The 14,909-nt window shown below is 46.4% G+C and overlaps 2 protein-coding genes across 2 annotated transcripts in view; one reads left to right on the plus strand and one right to left on the minus strand.

Moving 5' to 3' along the window:
• The window catches only part of STK10 (serine/threonine kinase 10), a 500,646-nt gene that overhangs the window by 124,825 nt on the left and 360,912 nt on the right, over positions 1-14,909 (plus strand). The window lies entirely within an intron of this gene.
• GRPEL2 (GrpE like 2, mitochondrial) lies at positions 1,262-13,954 on the minus strand. The gene is made up of 4 exons (XM_065644436.1): positions 13,875-13,954; positions 8,080-8,248; positions 7,166-7,247; positions 1,262-5,515 (listed from the first exon to the last, which is right to left on the minus strand). The coding sequence occupies exons 1-4, from the start codon at positions 13,931-13,933 to the stop codon at positions 5,160-5,162; spliced, it is 666 nt and encodes a 221-aa protein (XP_065500508.1). The 5' UTR covers positions 13,934-13,954; the 3' UTR covers positions 1,262-5,159.

The following is a 14,909-nucleotide window of genomic DNA, read 5'->3' on the forward strand; positions in this document are numbered from 1 at the left end:
ATCCCAGGGTAGTACTTGGGCCAAGCTGCCACCTGTGCACATTTTTCATGTGCTCAGTCTCCAGCACATGGTGCTCGGCACCTGGCGGACGGGAGCAGGCTGGATCATGCTGTGGCTCATGCGCCAACAAGGGCATTTCAAGCTTTCACTTGCATTTTCTGCCCTGGGCAAAACAAGGTGCCCGACAGCAAGCGGCTCCTGCCATGGGGATCCCATCAGATTACAAAGGATGGCTCAGGCTGAGCAAAAACTCTGGAATGGGTAGGACATGTAATTACAGACCCAGAGCTGGCTGTAGCGCTGTATTGGCTCCGTACCAAGAGACAAAATTTAGTTTGAGAATCTGTCTACTCAACTTTGTCTCAGGAGAAACACAGCACAAGCACAGGCCTTGTCTTATCCCCCAACCAGGAGATGCTTCAGAGTTCCTGCATGGGGGAATATGCACAACCCAGAAACTCAGGCATGAACATTGTTTGGGGACACACAAAAACCACTATTGCTCAGCTCACCCAAGTCCTTACAATGGGCAGTATCAACCCACCAGGGCAGGGAGGTGATGTTCCCAAAGCAGCCTGAAACACAGCACACAAATATCTTTGCAGCACGCCTCAGGTTTTAACAAGCTCTCACTTAACCGGCCTGATTTCACCATGTCTTTTGCAAAGGCCTTTTTCTAGTCAGAGCTTTAGGACAACAGGCAAGCACAGCACCAACTGCTGCAAGACTAAGGCAAAACCAGGAACGGAGGCCCAGCTATTTTTGCAGAGGATGCGGGGAGGGAGAATGCGGTCTGTTACAATCACAGCCCTACAAAGAAAGCCTGTTCTTTTCTCCAACAAATCCCTAAAATCCTAACCCGCCTGCAGATACCACAAGCACTAAACACACTGTATGTTAAGCCAACCTCAGTGGAGCTGCCATATGGTTTGCCTGCTACAACTCACCAATGCAAAAGGGCAAAAATGCACCAAAGCGCAGCTGTGAGAGAATAAAAGGGCAAAAATAAAACCAGATATCAAGATTTCAACTAAATCCCCAACAACTCACCTGCTGAGGGAAGATGGTGCACACACGTGCATTTCTGGGAGTCCACCTAAAGCGTTGTTAATAAAATGTTCACCAAAGTACTGCCATGTACAATGTGATCAGGAACAGTAAGAAACCTTTCAATCCTCAGTCCTACCCTATGAGAGTGGCAGTCGGAATGGGCAGCAGTTTGGGGCAGGGAAAAAAGGAAAAAGAAACAACTGCAGTTCTTTTTTTTATTATTATTAGCAAATGGACAGTATCTGGACATCTGAAGGAAATCAGCCCTTTCCAACATTAACTCAAATGTCGTTGTCAATTACTTGCACCATTCCCACACTTCAGTCTTTGTTTTTCATTCAGCCAGAACCTTTGGGTAAACGAAGAGCACAGAAACACACAAAAAAATACAGTATATACAGGTTTTCCACCAACTAAATGGATTTAGATTTTTGGACATTAGCAATGTTTTGTTCATCTGACTTTGCAAGTAATATCAAAACCTCTCAAGTTTTAAAATAAAAAAATGCTACAATATTCACAATATAAAACTTAAATACATTATTTTTTTAAATTAAAGGACTGCTAATAGCTACTGATTTATCACAGCTGTCTCAACAGCAGCTCCGCTGATGAAGCACTGAGAAGTTAAGGTTCACAAAGCGACATTCACATTCTGCACTGCTCGTGGTCAGAGCCAAGACGCTGCCCCGCTCCTGAGCCAGTGCTACTGGAGACTCCTCCAGCTCAGCTCCAACCGGTCCCACTGGCGGGGGATGGCAAGGGGACAGGACAAGGCGAATGCCCACGGACTGTGGGGCTGCCCACGTCCCAAGAGGAGAAACGCAGTCCCACATCAGCATCACGCACGCCTCACCTATAGCTGTCTGCATCTCCAGCTCGAGGTCTTCAGTTCATGGCTGGGCAAACTGGAAAGGACTAAGAGGTACGTGACACTTCCTCTCCTCTGCCATTCTGTCCCTGCTAACGTACTCCTGCGTTTTATTAAACAGTCATTGAATAAAGTGACCAGAGAGAAAAAGCTCCTCTCTGGTGTAGCTCTGCAGAGTGCAACGGAACCGCACGAGCGGGGACTCTGCCCCACCGTGCTGAGTGTGCAAGCTTTACACAAACAGGGCAGACAAGGGAGCAAGAACCTACAGAGCAGAAATTTGATCCACCCTTATGCAATCTCATCCACAATAAAAGGGATCATTAAGTGTGCTTGAAAGGCAGGAGAATCAAATTTTGCCTAGGAAATCTGGATTCTGTGCTGGAATCCAGGTTTGGCTATTTCATTTTCACTTCAGCATTCAAAGGAAGCAGAAACTAGGACAAACAACAGCTACAGGATTTCTCTCTTTGGTAACTTCTGTAAAAGTCTCTAAGCAATGGGAACATCTTACAGTAATCATCATAAAAGCCCAATAAGATCCTATAGAAGTTTCATAAACTGGGGCACGAACTGGGAAAACAGCTTGCCCAAAATTAAACGGGGCCCGTGGAAGGGCGAGAAAGGCTGCACGGGAACTGGATCCCTCCAATTCCTGCGCCAGCCCTGCAACAGTGCCTCGGTGAAAGTGGATCCACACAAGCTGAATCAATAACCTCTCACTACAGACAGAAGGTCCGAAGTGCATTTTAGGGTATTTTAAGGCAAAAATGGGTGAGTACTGGCTGAGGAGACAGGCAGGCCTGGCCAGCACTCCAAAGGCGGACTGAGCAGCTGTTTACACTTCCACAGGCAAGTGGCTCTGGGGGTCAGTCTAGAAGATTTGGATCCCATCACTTCTGCTCACACACTACGTTTAAATCTGGCTCAGGTAAGCTGCAGCCTTCCTGTGACAGAAAACTACCTGTTGTGTAAAATGCCTTTGCTTTTGTTTAGCTCCATACAGATGAAGTTTCACATTCAAAGTTAGTTTCCATAACCAGCTCTGCCCTCCTATTGCAAAAAGACTCGGCTGATGTAGCAGGGGCTGAAGAGGCAGCAGAGAACCCAACTGCTCCTTCCTGATGAAGACACGGTTTCCTCTGAACAGGCTGCACACAGTCTTGAGGCAGAACAGCAAGACTTGCATTGCTACATTTCGTATTTTACCTGTTCTTTGTCTTGAGTAACTGCATAACCTGGTGACCCAGTTTAGCATGTAGACCAGCGAAACAACAGAATTCCTGTATTTCTCTGAAATTTCCAACAAACAAAAGCACTGAACAAGAGCTTTGTCCAAAGCGACTCATATTGCAATGAAGCACTGTTTCAGGGTTGAAATCTGAAGTACCTCTCTGAAAACCTAGCCCCACGGAGGCAGAAAATGGCAATTCAAAAAGTGTCCACTACTGAATCACCTGCATACAGCTGTCATTAAAGCAGCTTGCATGGAGCATATTAGAAACACGCATCTTCCTTAAATATCTGGAATGACAATCAACTATAACAGCTGCACATAGTCTCTCCAGATGAAAGACTGTCGATAGCTGCTAATTGAAGGCTGCAGTAATCTTGAAGTCCACCACAAAAGGATTATGCAACTGAAGCCTGCAAAGAAACAGGAGAAGAATAAGCTTTCTTCCAAACCAGTGATGGCATCCACCATCAGTAAAGAGTTTTTTGGAAGTAGATCTGAAATAACTGTCTGGCCATAGATCCAATTCCAGAAAGTAAAAAGGCAGGAATTAACAAATCAGTAAGAAACAACCTGAAAACCACCATTCCTCCCTTGGGTTTGTGTAGTGCAGACCATAGGCTGGTTCATATAACTCTTCCGTCACTACACTGCTTGCTGCTCCGTAAAGGGTTAAATTCTGATGTCACTCGCCAACTGGATCCTTTCAGCTGAAATAAATGGACTCCCAGGCAGAAGGACCACTGGGAAATACATATGCCATGCTGTGACAACAACACGCCTCCAACTAAGAGGACGGCTCGAGGTCAGCTTTCGCCTCCTCAGCCTTCTGCTTCTCCTGCTTTCTCATCGCTGCTGATAAAATTGGTTCAAGGCCACTTGAGACTTTTAGTAGAAAACATTTTTCTCCTTGTGTCAAAACCCAAAAGGTTTAATATTTACTATGACCACGCAAAAGTAGAATCTGAACGTGAACTGGAAGTTAGTGTTATCTGAGTACCATTATTGGAGAGCTGAAAAATCAAAACAGTCCAGATTTCCTGCTTAAGGGCACATCTCCACTTTGCCAGCAGCTGCAACAAAGAACACATAGTTTATCATGCTTGAAAGCTGCACAAATACCCATCAGGCAAGAGAGATTACTCTCCTCTAAAATATACTTTTTGGTTGGAGAAAGAGAGATTTGAGAACAGTTTTCTGGCTCCACCAAGAACCACTATTCCCTGTTTTACCTTTAGGAACAAGGAGGCAAGCTGATGGTTTACCTGGAGAACAAACATTAACACGTTAAAGTCTGACCTAACAACTGAATTCTCTTTAAAACCTCATCCCTATTCGACTACAGTACAACAGAAATTTCATTAATTCAGGATTGTTTTCCTGAAGTGACATGAGAAAAAGCTGCCCCTAAATGTCATTTCAAGGGATCATCTTCATCCCCACCTGAGGGGTGTGGGGACAAGGGAAGACACCAAAACCAGCCTGATAATAATACTCAGCCCTTTGGGCTTCTCCTCTTCTGAGGACTTTGCAGAGAAACAGCCTCACCACATCCCTGTGAGGTAGGTCAGTAAGTATTATTATATTCCCTTAATACAGATATGGAAACTGAGGCAGAGAAGTTACTTTCCTGATGGCCACTGCAGGAGTCTGTCTCAGAGATGGAACAGGGAGACAAGATCCCTTAGCTCTCAGAGAATTTCCCTTTCTCTCCCGTATGTCCCCCATACAAGTCTTAATGGAGAAACGAGCAACAGAGAAAGGGGATACAGTGCCACGTTTCTGACAAATAGCAGGACTCCTAGTACTACTCCGCATACTCCAAAAAGGACTATTAAATATACAAGTACCTTAGAATTAATGGCAAAATGACTGCACACATTATAAAGAATCCAACGTACAATACAAACCTAACTTAATAAATAAGTAAAGACATGCAGCTGCAGTTGTGACTGCGTGCTGAGGGGTCCTCAGCTCAGCAAGGTCCCAATGGATAAGCCCACGTCATTCCTGTGACTCCACCGCCACGCCAACGAGCGCGTGTCTGATAGTGCGACCGTGGAGTTTGTAGCCATCCTGAGTCACCAGCGCTATCGTGCCCGGCTGCAAGCCCTCAGCTGGCACGTGGCAGACTATTTCGTGGTCATACGGATCATATCTGCCACCAACAGGGTTCATCTTCTGAAGGCCATGTTTGGCAAATACACTTTGCAATTTGGCCTCTATGAGAGAGAGGCCTTCATAGATTTTCTTCAGGGTCGGACTCGGGTTACTGGGTTCCGCTTCTTCTGCGGCACTCTCGGTGGTCTTCTCCAAGATATCTGCTACCTCCACAAGGTCCCTGCAGAAACTCTGGATCCCTGTGGGCACAAAGAAGCAAGAAGTAAATGAAGGGCAGTTTCAGAACGTACAGAGTTACAGTACCAATGACAGGCACAAAGTCACAGCAGTTGGAAAGCACCTTTACAGCTGCTAATTGATTTGAATCATTACTTCAGTGAGAGCAGACAGTGTCTTCTGTATTGTGTAGCCAAAGCTTTATCATCAGACGGGTAGCAATCTAAAGACTCCTCAAATCAAGGTATATGCAGGAAAGGTACATCTACACACATCAACACATATATATAGTATACCTGACAAAGCAGAGCATTAATGCCCATGCACATGGGGAACAAACACAATGCGGGGAAGTAAAAATAATACATGGCCATTCAAAAGTACATCCACAGTTTTATTCATAAGTTAAAACTGCTGTGAAAGGACTCAATAAACTGGTCCTTGGGTCAGGCATGAAAAAGTCATGCAGTCTTTTTCATTAGAAAAAATGGGCTTATATTATATATATTTCCAGAAGTGGTGTATTACACTGTGCAGAAATTTCAGGAAAATCAGGCTCTCTCAGTCTATATATAGATGCCATAACTAACTTACTGGAAAGACACATTAGGAAAACAAAGAAAGAGAAACAAGACTTTGGTGCTGTCTGTACTTGTACATACATGTTTAAACATCCACAGAACAAAGCAGCATGAAGGAGAAGCAACAAAGGAGCAGACAGAAGCAGACTGATGAGCAACAATTTCCTCTTGTACCAGAGTCTGTTTTCATGCTCTACAGACCTCTGTGCCTCACTCCACGAGCAACTTTTAATAACGAACCTCATTTTTTCTCCAAATCTGAAGCATAATGCATCTAAAATTCAAAGAGCTACAAAAACCAAAACAACAGCAAAAAACAACCAAACAAAAACCCCAAACAACCAAACAAAAAGAAACAAACCTCAAAACAAACGGTGCTGATTATCCCAAAACTCAACAGCCATTTTATAGCACAATGGGTAGACCGGTTAGAAAAATACAGTAGCTCTAATTTCAAAGCTACTGGAATTAATAAAAAACCTCCCAAGATCCATGCATTATGGAGAATAAGAGTTTCTCATTCTCAGAGACAGTGCTGGCAGAGTGCAACATTTAAATAGCAGTTTCTTCCCCCTTCACCTGCCTCCATTGCCAAAGCTAGAAATCCAGCTCACTTCATTGATGCTACAATATTTATTATAGAAATTTTAAAGAACATCTAATATAGGAACCGACAAGCTTTGTCCCAGGCAGGATCTACCTCCTGAAAGCCAGAGCAGAAGAGGCTGTTAAAGGAGATCACAACCTGATGACACAGATAAGAGTATGAAACACACCCTGCCAGAGCAAATTCTCAGGCTACAGAAGAACCTGTAATTTCAGCCAAGTCAGTAGAACTACACTCAGTTGCACCAGCCTTGTTTTATTACGAAAAAAAATCACAAAACCGTCACTGAGATAAACCTGATAGGACACAGCTGGATATATAGAAAAAATAGCGAGTAAGCCCAGACACCAACAGTCCAGGCCCAGCATCATGCCAGGCTTTACAATGAACGGGGGCAGGACAAGGGGAGAGAAAAGCTGTTGCTCAGCATTTTCTGTTCAGGCAGGGCACGGCAGTAAACACAGCTTTGCTTCCGCTTGGCTTACCGAAGAGCTTGGCATCTTCCACAAACTTCTGCGTTCTCCTCCGGACATTCTCAGAATCTGCCAAAGCTTTCCGGTATCGCTCCTGTAACCACCACAGCAAGGGGAGACATCAAACAAGGAGTTAAAAAACATTTCCCGACAAGCTGTCAATCCCTTAGAAACGATTTTAAAAGTGCCCACTTCATGTCAGAAGGTTGTGCTGGGCTCCTGCGCTTTCATTACGTGCAAACCCAAGTCCTTCTCCTTCTGATTAATCAGCACAACTCCCTCAAAAGCGGCACTCAGGGCACAGCGCTGGTTTTTGTGTGACTCACTGCAGCTCCGCAGACGCTCCTTTCTCCAGCAGGCAAGTTGGCGGCCTCAGCAACAGATCTGCAAACGGCTGATCTATCGCTCGGGGCAGTAGTACCCGCAGGGTGATCATCTCTGGAATTGCCTGCCCAGTGCTGAAGTATTTAATTCCTCCCCTTACTCACATCTGTTCTTCAAAGTCCCTAGAACATGATCCCTACCATTTCTACCACATCACTGTGACTAAAGATGACTTTCCTCTCGGACAATCTGGACCTGGTGTGACACAATACGTGACGCTAATCAGGATGAAGCTACTGCCATTCCCTCTGTATAATGCTGTGAAAGAATTGACCAGACCACCTCCAAAATACAGTTTTGCCTACCAGAATCATACTACCAGTGTCTTGTTTCTAGGTACTACTGACAGATGGTGCTTCTAGGGAACACAGACTGTATTTTCACAGTGCAACCACCCAGAACACAGTGGTTTTGAAGGCTACCATGGCACAGCGGCACTGTGTGCGTGTTCCAGGGCTTACAGAAAAAACTAGGGCTGAAAGACAGACCAAGTGAAGGGGACTGAAAGAAAGACATCCTGATGGCACCAGCAGCATACTCACAGTTAAATCCCGGACTTGTTCTTCCAGTTTGATGGCTTTGTGCTCTAAGGCACAGTCAGAAAGGGGATGCTTGGGCTCATCATGGGGATCTTCTGGGCCACACTCGTCTCCTGTACTTCTCTGCTGAGCTGCAGTGCTGAAAACACATGGGGACCCCCTGAAATACAAACTAGTGACAAAGAGGAAAGTTAAGTAACAACAGAGTCAACAAGAATTCTAGTTAATGTCATTAGTAAAGCAGGCTCTCTTAAAAAAGGTACATTGGATGCTAGATAAAGTTTTGGCTCTTTTTGGAAAATGTGGACGACTACCACAGAAACACAAAGAAACAGATGTTTTGAAACATTCTTTTATTTTAGACCCACATGTCACTACAGAGGCTGCACACTACTTCTTTGGCATACCTTGAAAAGAGTCAGATTTTCAAAAAAAAAAAAATTGTGGGCTGCATTTTTGCTGATCTCCCATACAGGCGGTCAATACCGAATGATAAACTTCAGAAACATTTTTGCAAGGTACTCTTGAAAAGGAGGCAAGTAGTATAAAGCTCTTTTTACAGCTATTTAAAAAGAACCTCAGATGTTCTGAGCAAAGTTCAGAGACCTGCAAACCCATGGCACTTAATATGATAGGCAGGCAGAGCCTGGCCTCCTACCTCAGATGTACAGTGACTGCAAAAGGGCAAATCGCACCCATGGAATGGATGTGGATCTTTGAGGAGCAATTTGACAAGCAAGGAAAGACATTCACATCTCAAACTGCTGGTTAACAGAGGATCCAGTTCTCTGATCCTCTGACCATTTGTTCTCCTGGGTGCCAACAGACACAGTATTTGGTGTATTCAGTTTTCCTCCTACTGAGTGAAGAGGAGGAGAGTTTGAGCCTTTTGCCAATCAGTTCTTATAAAGTAGCCATTGGTAGACTGTACCCAGCCTTCACGTCCACTGCACAAAGAACAGTTAAGAAATCAAAGAAAACTGTCAGAGATGTGACCAAGTTGTGTGCAGCCCAAATATTCTGGAGCCTTCCTCCATGGCCTTCACAGCACTGTTAACTGTGTTTGGAAAAGGGACTGAACGTGTCAACTGAAAATTGTCCCTAACATTCTTCAACTGTTTTTATCTCTACTGGCAATGAAAAAGTCCCAAAGGCAAAAAAATCCCCAAAACAAGCCCAAGCCTCAAGTACTGAAACCCACCTTATTTCCAAAGACTTTTTCATCTTAAGTTCTCTTTTCAACTAAAAAGCACACTTGTCAGTGGCTGGTGTTGGGACAGCAGGTGGAGCTCACCCAGGAGGCTGACTCTACAACGTGCAGACGAAATGATGAAACAACCAAAGAGTCAGATAATCAGACTGAGCTCTATAAACACTGCCTAGGTGCTTAGCAGCCTATTCTATAGTGTAACAATCTCACAGGTTTCCCAGAAACTAGATAACAGAAGTCTGGCTGAAAACAGTTTGGTCAAAGATGATGAAAACCACCACACCAAAAACTTTGAAAAATAAAGAAAATATTTTTCACTTCATTCTGCTCTTTTCCAGAAAGCCCTTTACCTGCAGTAACAATGCTGTCCCTTTGAGAGAGAAATGAAGAGTTTTCCCTCTCCTTTTTCGGGAACACCTGGGATCTTCCTCCAAGCAGGGCTTTCAACATCCCCTTTAAGAGCGAGGTTGTGCATATGATAAGTGCACATCTACCACGTGAAACACAGAAACCACTGCACTGGCACTGACTCGAACTTCTGTGTTTGTACAGTATAATTCGACACTGCCTGGAGATACTAACTGAGGCCCCAGAATCAATATAGCTGAGTTCATGTTACTGGCCTGCACCATTAAGCTTTCCTACTTTTCGGCAAGGCTACATTGCTCGGGTACAATGTCATAGAAGTGCACAGCTTTTGTTTCTTGGGCTATCAAATCTGTCATAACACTTAAGCGTTTTTCAGCAACCCAGCTAAGCTGAGTTTACAGTGTAAACTGGAAGGGACAGGTTTGCTCCCCTTATTCCAGTACTGGAACTGTGCAGAACGAAGGTTCAGCGAGTCAAACCAGCCAAAACCTAGCTCTACAAAACAAAAGACTTTTCTGTCTGTGTCCCTGAATCGGTTTGCTGACAGATCAGATGAGCACAAATGCCAGTACAAAAGAGAAGACAAACTCATGAAGCCTGGTGAGACGTGGGAAGGAGAACACGGGGAAGGGAAGAGCTGTTCCCCTTGGGGTGGCAGCCAGGGCTTAGACTGGCTCAGCTCTATGACCAAAGCACAGTTTAAGAGATTTATATCTGCCCAAAGACCACCAAGCATCTCCTACCACTCCCTGCTTAGCAGCCCACATGTTCCCTCATTTCATCTTTAATACAAGGTTGCTACATGTCCCATAATACCAACGACAAACTTCCTTTTCCCACCTGAAGACATCTGCATGTAGAATTTTTTATTAAGTGGGTACGTAAAGCGGAACCTATATGTCAAACTGCTCCTTTTCAATACATGACATGCCAAATACAAGTCTGAAAGTGCTTTTGCTATGTACACTTGCTCTGGAGTAGGATGTTCCTCACACTGATCTTTAAGGAACCAGATGACAGGCTGTCACAAGGCTCTTTTCAAAGAGCTGCCCAGCCACAGCGGCTCTGAGTTCCAGGAATGCCAATACAGAAGAAACCCCCACATTTTAACCCTGGCTGCTTTGGGCATGAGACCCCATCTTGAATGATTTTTGAGATGCTTGTTACATTTGTGCTGCTGACTGGTTAACGTAGCACTTTTTTCAAAGTTATAGAAAGCAGACTACACGGGAGGTGAGGAAGACTCCTTCTGTGAAAGAGGATCCCCTTCACCAAGCTGTCATAATCAATCCGTGAAGTTTCAAAAAACTGTAAGGCTTTCTTTGTAAAGAAAAGGTGTGTCTGTGGTAAGTACCAACTACAAGCTTTGTCCTTTATCATCTCGTATTTCATTTAAAGAGCTGCAGGGATGGAAATTAGCTATGCTACAGAGGAATCAAACAACCTGAAATGCAGCTGAGAAAGCAGCCTTGCAAGGCAGCTCACAGGTTCATCCTAAAAAAGCTATAAAAATGAGTTAACTCTTTTGCATCCAAGAAGGAAAAGTCAGTGAAGTGGTTTACACTACACAAATGGGTGTGTTGTGTGTGTAGGAAGAGAGGGGTAGGAATGAGCTGGCGCCTCAGCTCCAGGGACCTGCCTACGTGAAGCAGAGAGCTGCCTGCATGGACTCCTTTCTGCAGCTCCTGAAACCAAGGCACAGAACACTCCCTCATGCAGCGAAACGCCCCGGCTATCACGTGCTCTTCAGACAAACCTGCCTTATAAGTTGCAGACAAGAAACAAGAACCACAGACTGACTCCAAAGGGAATTCTTAAGAAGGACTATTATGTGGAATTGAAAATGCCGCTCAATTTACTTCTTGCTCTGGCATGAAAGGAATACTCCACTAAAAACAGCAACTGCTATTTACACTGATCACTGCACTGTGATCCGTCTTCTAAACACAGTCGCGATCACAGCTGCCCTAAAACCAGGCAGAAATCCCACTGGAGGAAGTTGAAACATCCTCAAGTGACAGACATGTGGAAATCCCAGGGTGTGCAAAGGGATTACACAACCAAGCTGGTCATATAAAAAGATTTACAAACTGATGTCAAATAGATGTAGCAAAAAAAAGCCAAATAGATGTAGCAGAGAAACTGGCGGTATCCATATGGCTTAAGCCACTTGTCCTTAAAGATTAGAACTTAAATGATGAGAACAGATCCCTCCTGTCAGAAGAACAGTATCACCTCTCTTTCTGGAGCACAGGCACAATACCTGACCATCCCTAACTGACTGTCACATTCCCTCTGAACACAGGGTCCCATCCTATCTCTCCTTTAATGCTCCCACTTCCTCCTCCTCCCAAAAGAGCATGACAAACCACACAAATGCCAACACACAGAGAAACATCTGCATTAGCGTTTTAGCTCTGATAAGCATGCTTTAGAAGGAAATCTAATTACCCCCAATGACTCCATTTCATCAGGGAGTGACACCAGAGATTAATACTATGTGGATTCCTCTTCGAACAAGCTTGTACAGCTCAGTCTAACACGAGAGGGCTGTAAACGGCCAGTAGGATCCCAGATTACAGCGAGTCCAGGGTGAGAAGTCCCTGAGATGCCTCCAGCATGGGTGTCTGGGCCCCAGCACCTGCTGCTTTGCTGCTGTTGGCTGTGACACAGGCACGGCCACAGAGAACCTGGGTTCAAAGAGGAGTTTCACACCAACAGCAGGTGCTGGTGACTCTCCACAAAAGGAAGAAGGCAGCTCAGCTCCCATCAGACAAAGTCACCTCTCCCAAACTTGGTGTACACCTCTTCCAAACTTGGTGTACATTTTAAGAGAGGCAAAGCAGTCTTCACACGTATAAAATCAAAAGGACTTTCAGACACGCACCTTTGCATTTAGTCCCAAATGCAGACGCTTCTTTTATGTGCTGCAGAATTGTTTTATTGTATTTAAATGGTCTTTTGGTTTTTATTTTCAGAGAGAAAACTCTAGGATAAACCAGCAAGCACTTTGACTTTCTTTTCTTATCTCCTGCCCACATTTCACTTGAATAACTGAAGCACCTGTGATGGCTTTCACTTGTACAAGCCATATTCCACAACCTCAAAAAATATGACTGGACACTTTTTATGTCTAAATATTGACACGATTACACCGACTCCCTTCCCTTGACCATCCAAAACATGCTGAAAGTACAGGTGCAGCATCCTTACCAAAAAAAAAACCTGAGGAGCACATTAAATGTGTAACTCATGAATAAATGGTTCTGATGGGCACGAAGAGATGCAGAAATCACTCATGGATATGTGTAAGGCAGGAACCACATCACAACATGACTTACTGACCACAGAAAAGCTTTTCTTAAAAATTAAAATTATTTTTCTTTCCTCAAAATATCACTTTTCCAGGAAAGAACACACTTATCAAGAGCCTGGTTTTGTCCCAGGCCTTCTGTGGAGCTAAGGGCGGGCAGCGCGCCCCTCACGGGGGGTAAAGTGGAGATCTCCGGGGAGACAGAATCACAGAATGTGAGGGATTGGAAGGGACCTCAAAAGCTCATCCAGTCCAACCCCCCCGCTGGAGCAGGAACACCCAGATGAGGTTACAGAGGAAGGTGTCCAGGCGGGTTTGAATGTCTGCAGAGAAGGAGACTCCACAACCTCCCTGGGCAGCCTGGGCCAGGCTCTGGCACGCTCACCGGGAAGAAGTTTCTTCTCATATTTAAGTGGAACCTCCTGTGTTCCGGTTTGTACCCATTGCCCCTTGTCCTGTCACTGGTTGTCACCCAGAAGAGCCTGGCTGCATCCTCCTGACACTCCCCCTTTCCATATTGATCACCATTAATGAGGTCAGCCCTCAGTCTCCTCCAAGCTCCAGAGCCCCAGCTCCTCAGCCTTTCCCCACACGGGAGATGCTCCACTCCCTTCAGCATCTTCGTGGCTGCGTTGGACTCTCTCCAGCAGTTCCCTGTCCTGCTGGAACTGAGGGGCCCAGAACTGGACACAATATTCCAGAAGCGACGGTTCCCTCCCACACCCCCGCGGGCGGCCCAGGCCCGGGCCCGCCGCAGGGCGGCTGCGAGGCTCCGCGGCGGGCCCGGGCCGGGGGCGCTGCCACGTCTCGCACCGAGCCCGCCACCGGAGAGGACCGGTCACCGCCGCGACCGCTACCGGCTGAGGGAGAGGGACGACACAGCTTCCCTCACACCGCCTCACGTACCTGCCGCGCCGCGGAGCGCCGAGGACGGTCCCGAAGCGCCGCAGGGACCCGGCGGCCATCGCGGAGTGACGGCGGGAGCGACGCGCCGGCGCCGCCCGCCAACTACAGCTCCCAGAAGCCCCTGCGCGGACTACGAGTCCCGGCGGGCAGCGCGGCTGCGTGGGCGTGGCCCGGAGCGGCATGGGCGTGGCCAGGAGGGGCGGGGGCGTGGCCCGGAGCGGCGAGGGCGTGGCCCGGAGCGGCGTCGGGGACACCCCCGGGGCTGCGCGGTTTTAGGATGGTAGTAACGTTACAGATTTCACGTCTTGTTCAATAAAGACTGAGAGAGGCTTGGGCCTGGAGGTTGACATGAGGTGGAAGAAAGTGTTGCTTAACTCATGGTGAATAAATATTAAAAAAAAAAAAAAAAAAAAAAAAAAAAGCTTGGCCAAGTGTGCCTTCTAACTGGGGACTACCCTGACCGGGTCTACAGGAGAGGTGGGGAGGGACGCTTCATCAGGGAGTGCAGGGATAGGACAAGGGGCAATGGTTTTAAACAGAAAGCGTGTAGATTTAAATTAGGCGTTAGGAAGAAATTCTTCCCCATGAGGGTGGTGAGGCCCTGGCACAGAAGCTGTGGATGTCCCCTCCCTGGAAGGGTTCAAGGTCAGGTTAGACAGGGCTCCGAGCAACCTGGCCTGGTGGAAGATGTCCCTGCCCATGACAGGGGGTGGGACTGGATGACCTCTAAGGTTTGGACTAGATGATCTCTAAGGTCAGCTCTGAGCCCACCGCGGTCAATACCCGCCGTACCGGACTCACCCAGCCGCCTGCCCCGGGATGCCCAGCCCACCCCAGAGCCGTCCTGGCCCACTTCGGTCTGAGCGGGGTTGTTAACCACCCCCCCTGCTCCCCACAGCCAGGGGAAGGACCGTGCCAGTGCCAGCGTTTTTATTAAAAGCTGCTTACCTAGTTACTAACAAGAGGGCTTTGAAAGAGCGAGCTCCAAAGGTTAATTGTGGCAGTCATTAGCATGGGTTGGCGACAGGCCTGCTC

Source organism: Caloenas nicobarica, chromosome 13 (assembly GCF_036013445.1).
Source record: "Caloenas nicobarica isolate bCalNic1 chromosome 13, bCalNic1.hap1, whole genome shotgun sequence".
NCBI lineage: Eukaryota > Metazoa > Chordata > Aves > Columbiformes > Columbidae > Caloenas > Caloenas nicobarica.

Excerpts from the sequence above, each read along its gene's own strand:
- GRPEL2 (XM_065644436.1), bottom strand. The coding sequence starts at position 13,933 with ATGGCCGCCGGGTCCCTGCGGCGCTTCGGGACCGTCCTCGGCGCTCCG. Across the intron at positions 7,248-8,079 it reads AACAAGTCCGGGATTTAACT|GAGCGATACCGGAAAGCTTT; the intron begins GTGAGTATGCTG and ends TGGTGGTTACAG. Across the intron at positions 5,516-7,165 it reads GGAAGATGCCAAGCTCTTCG|GGATCCAGAGTTTCTGCAGG; the intron begins GTAAGCCAAGCG and ends TTGTGCCCACAG.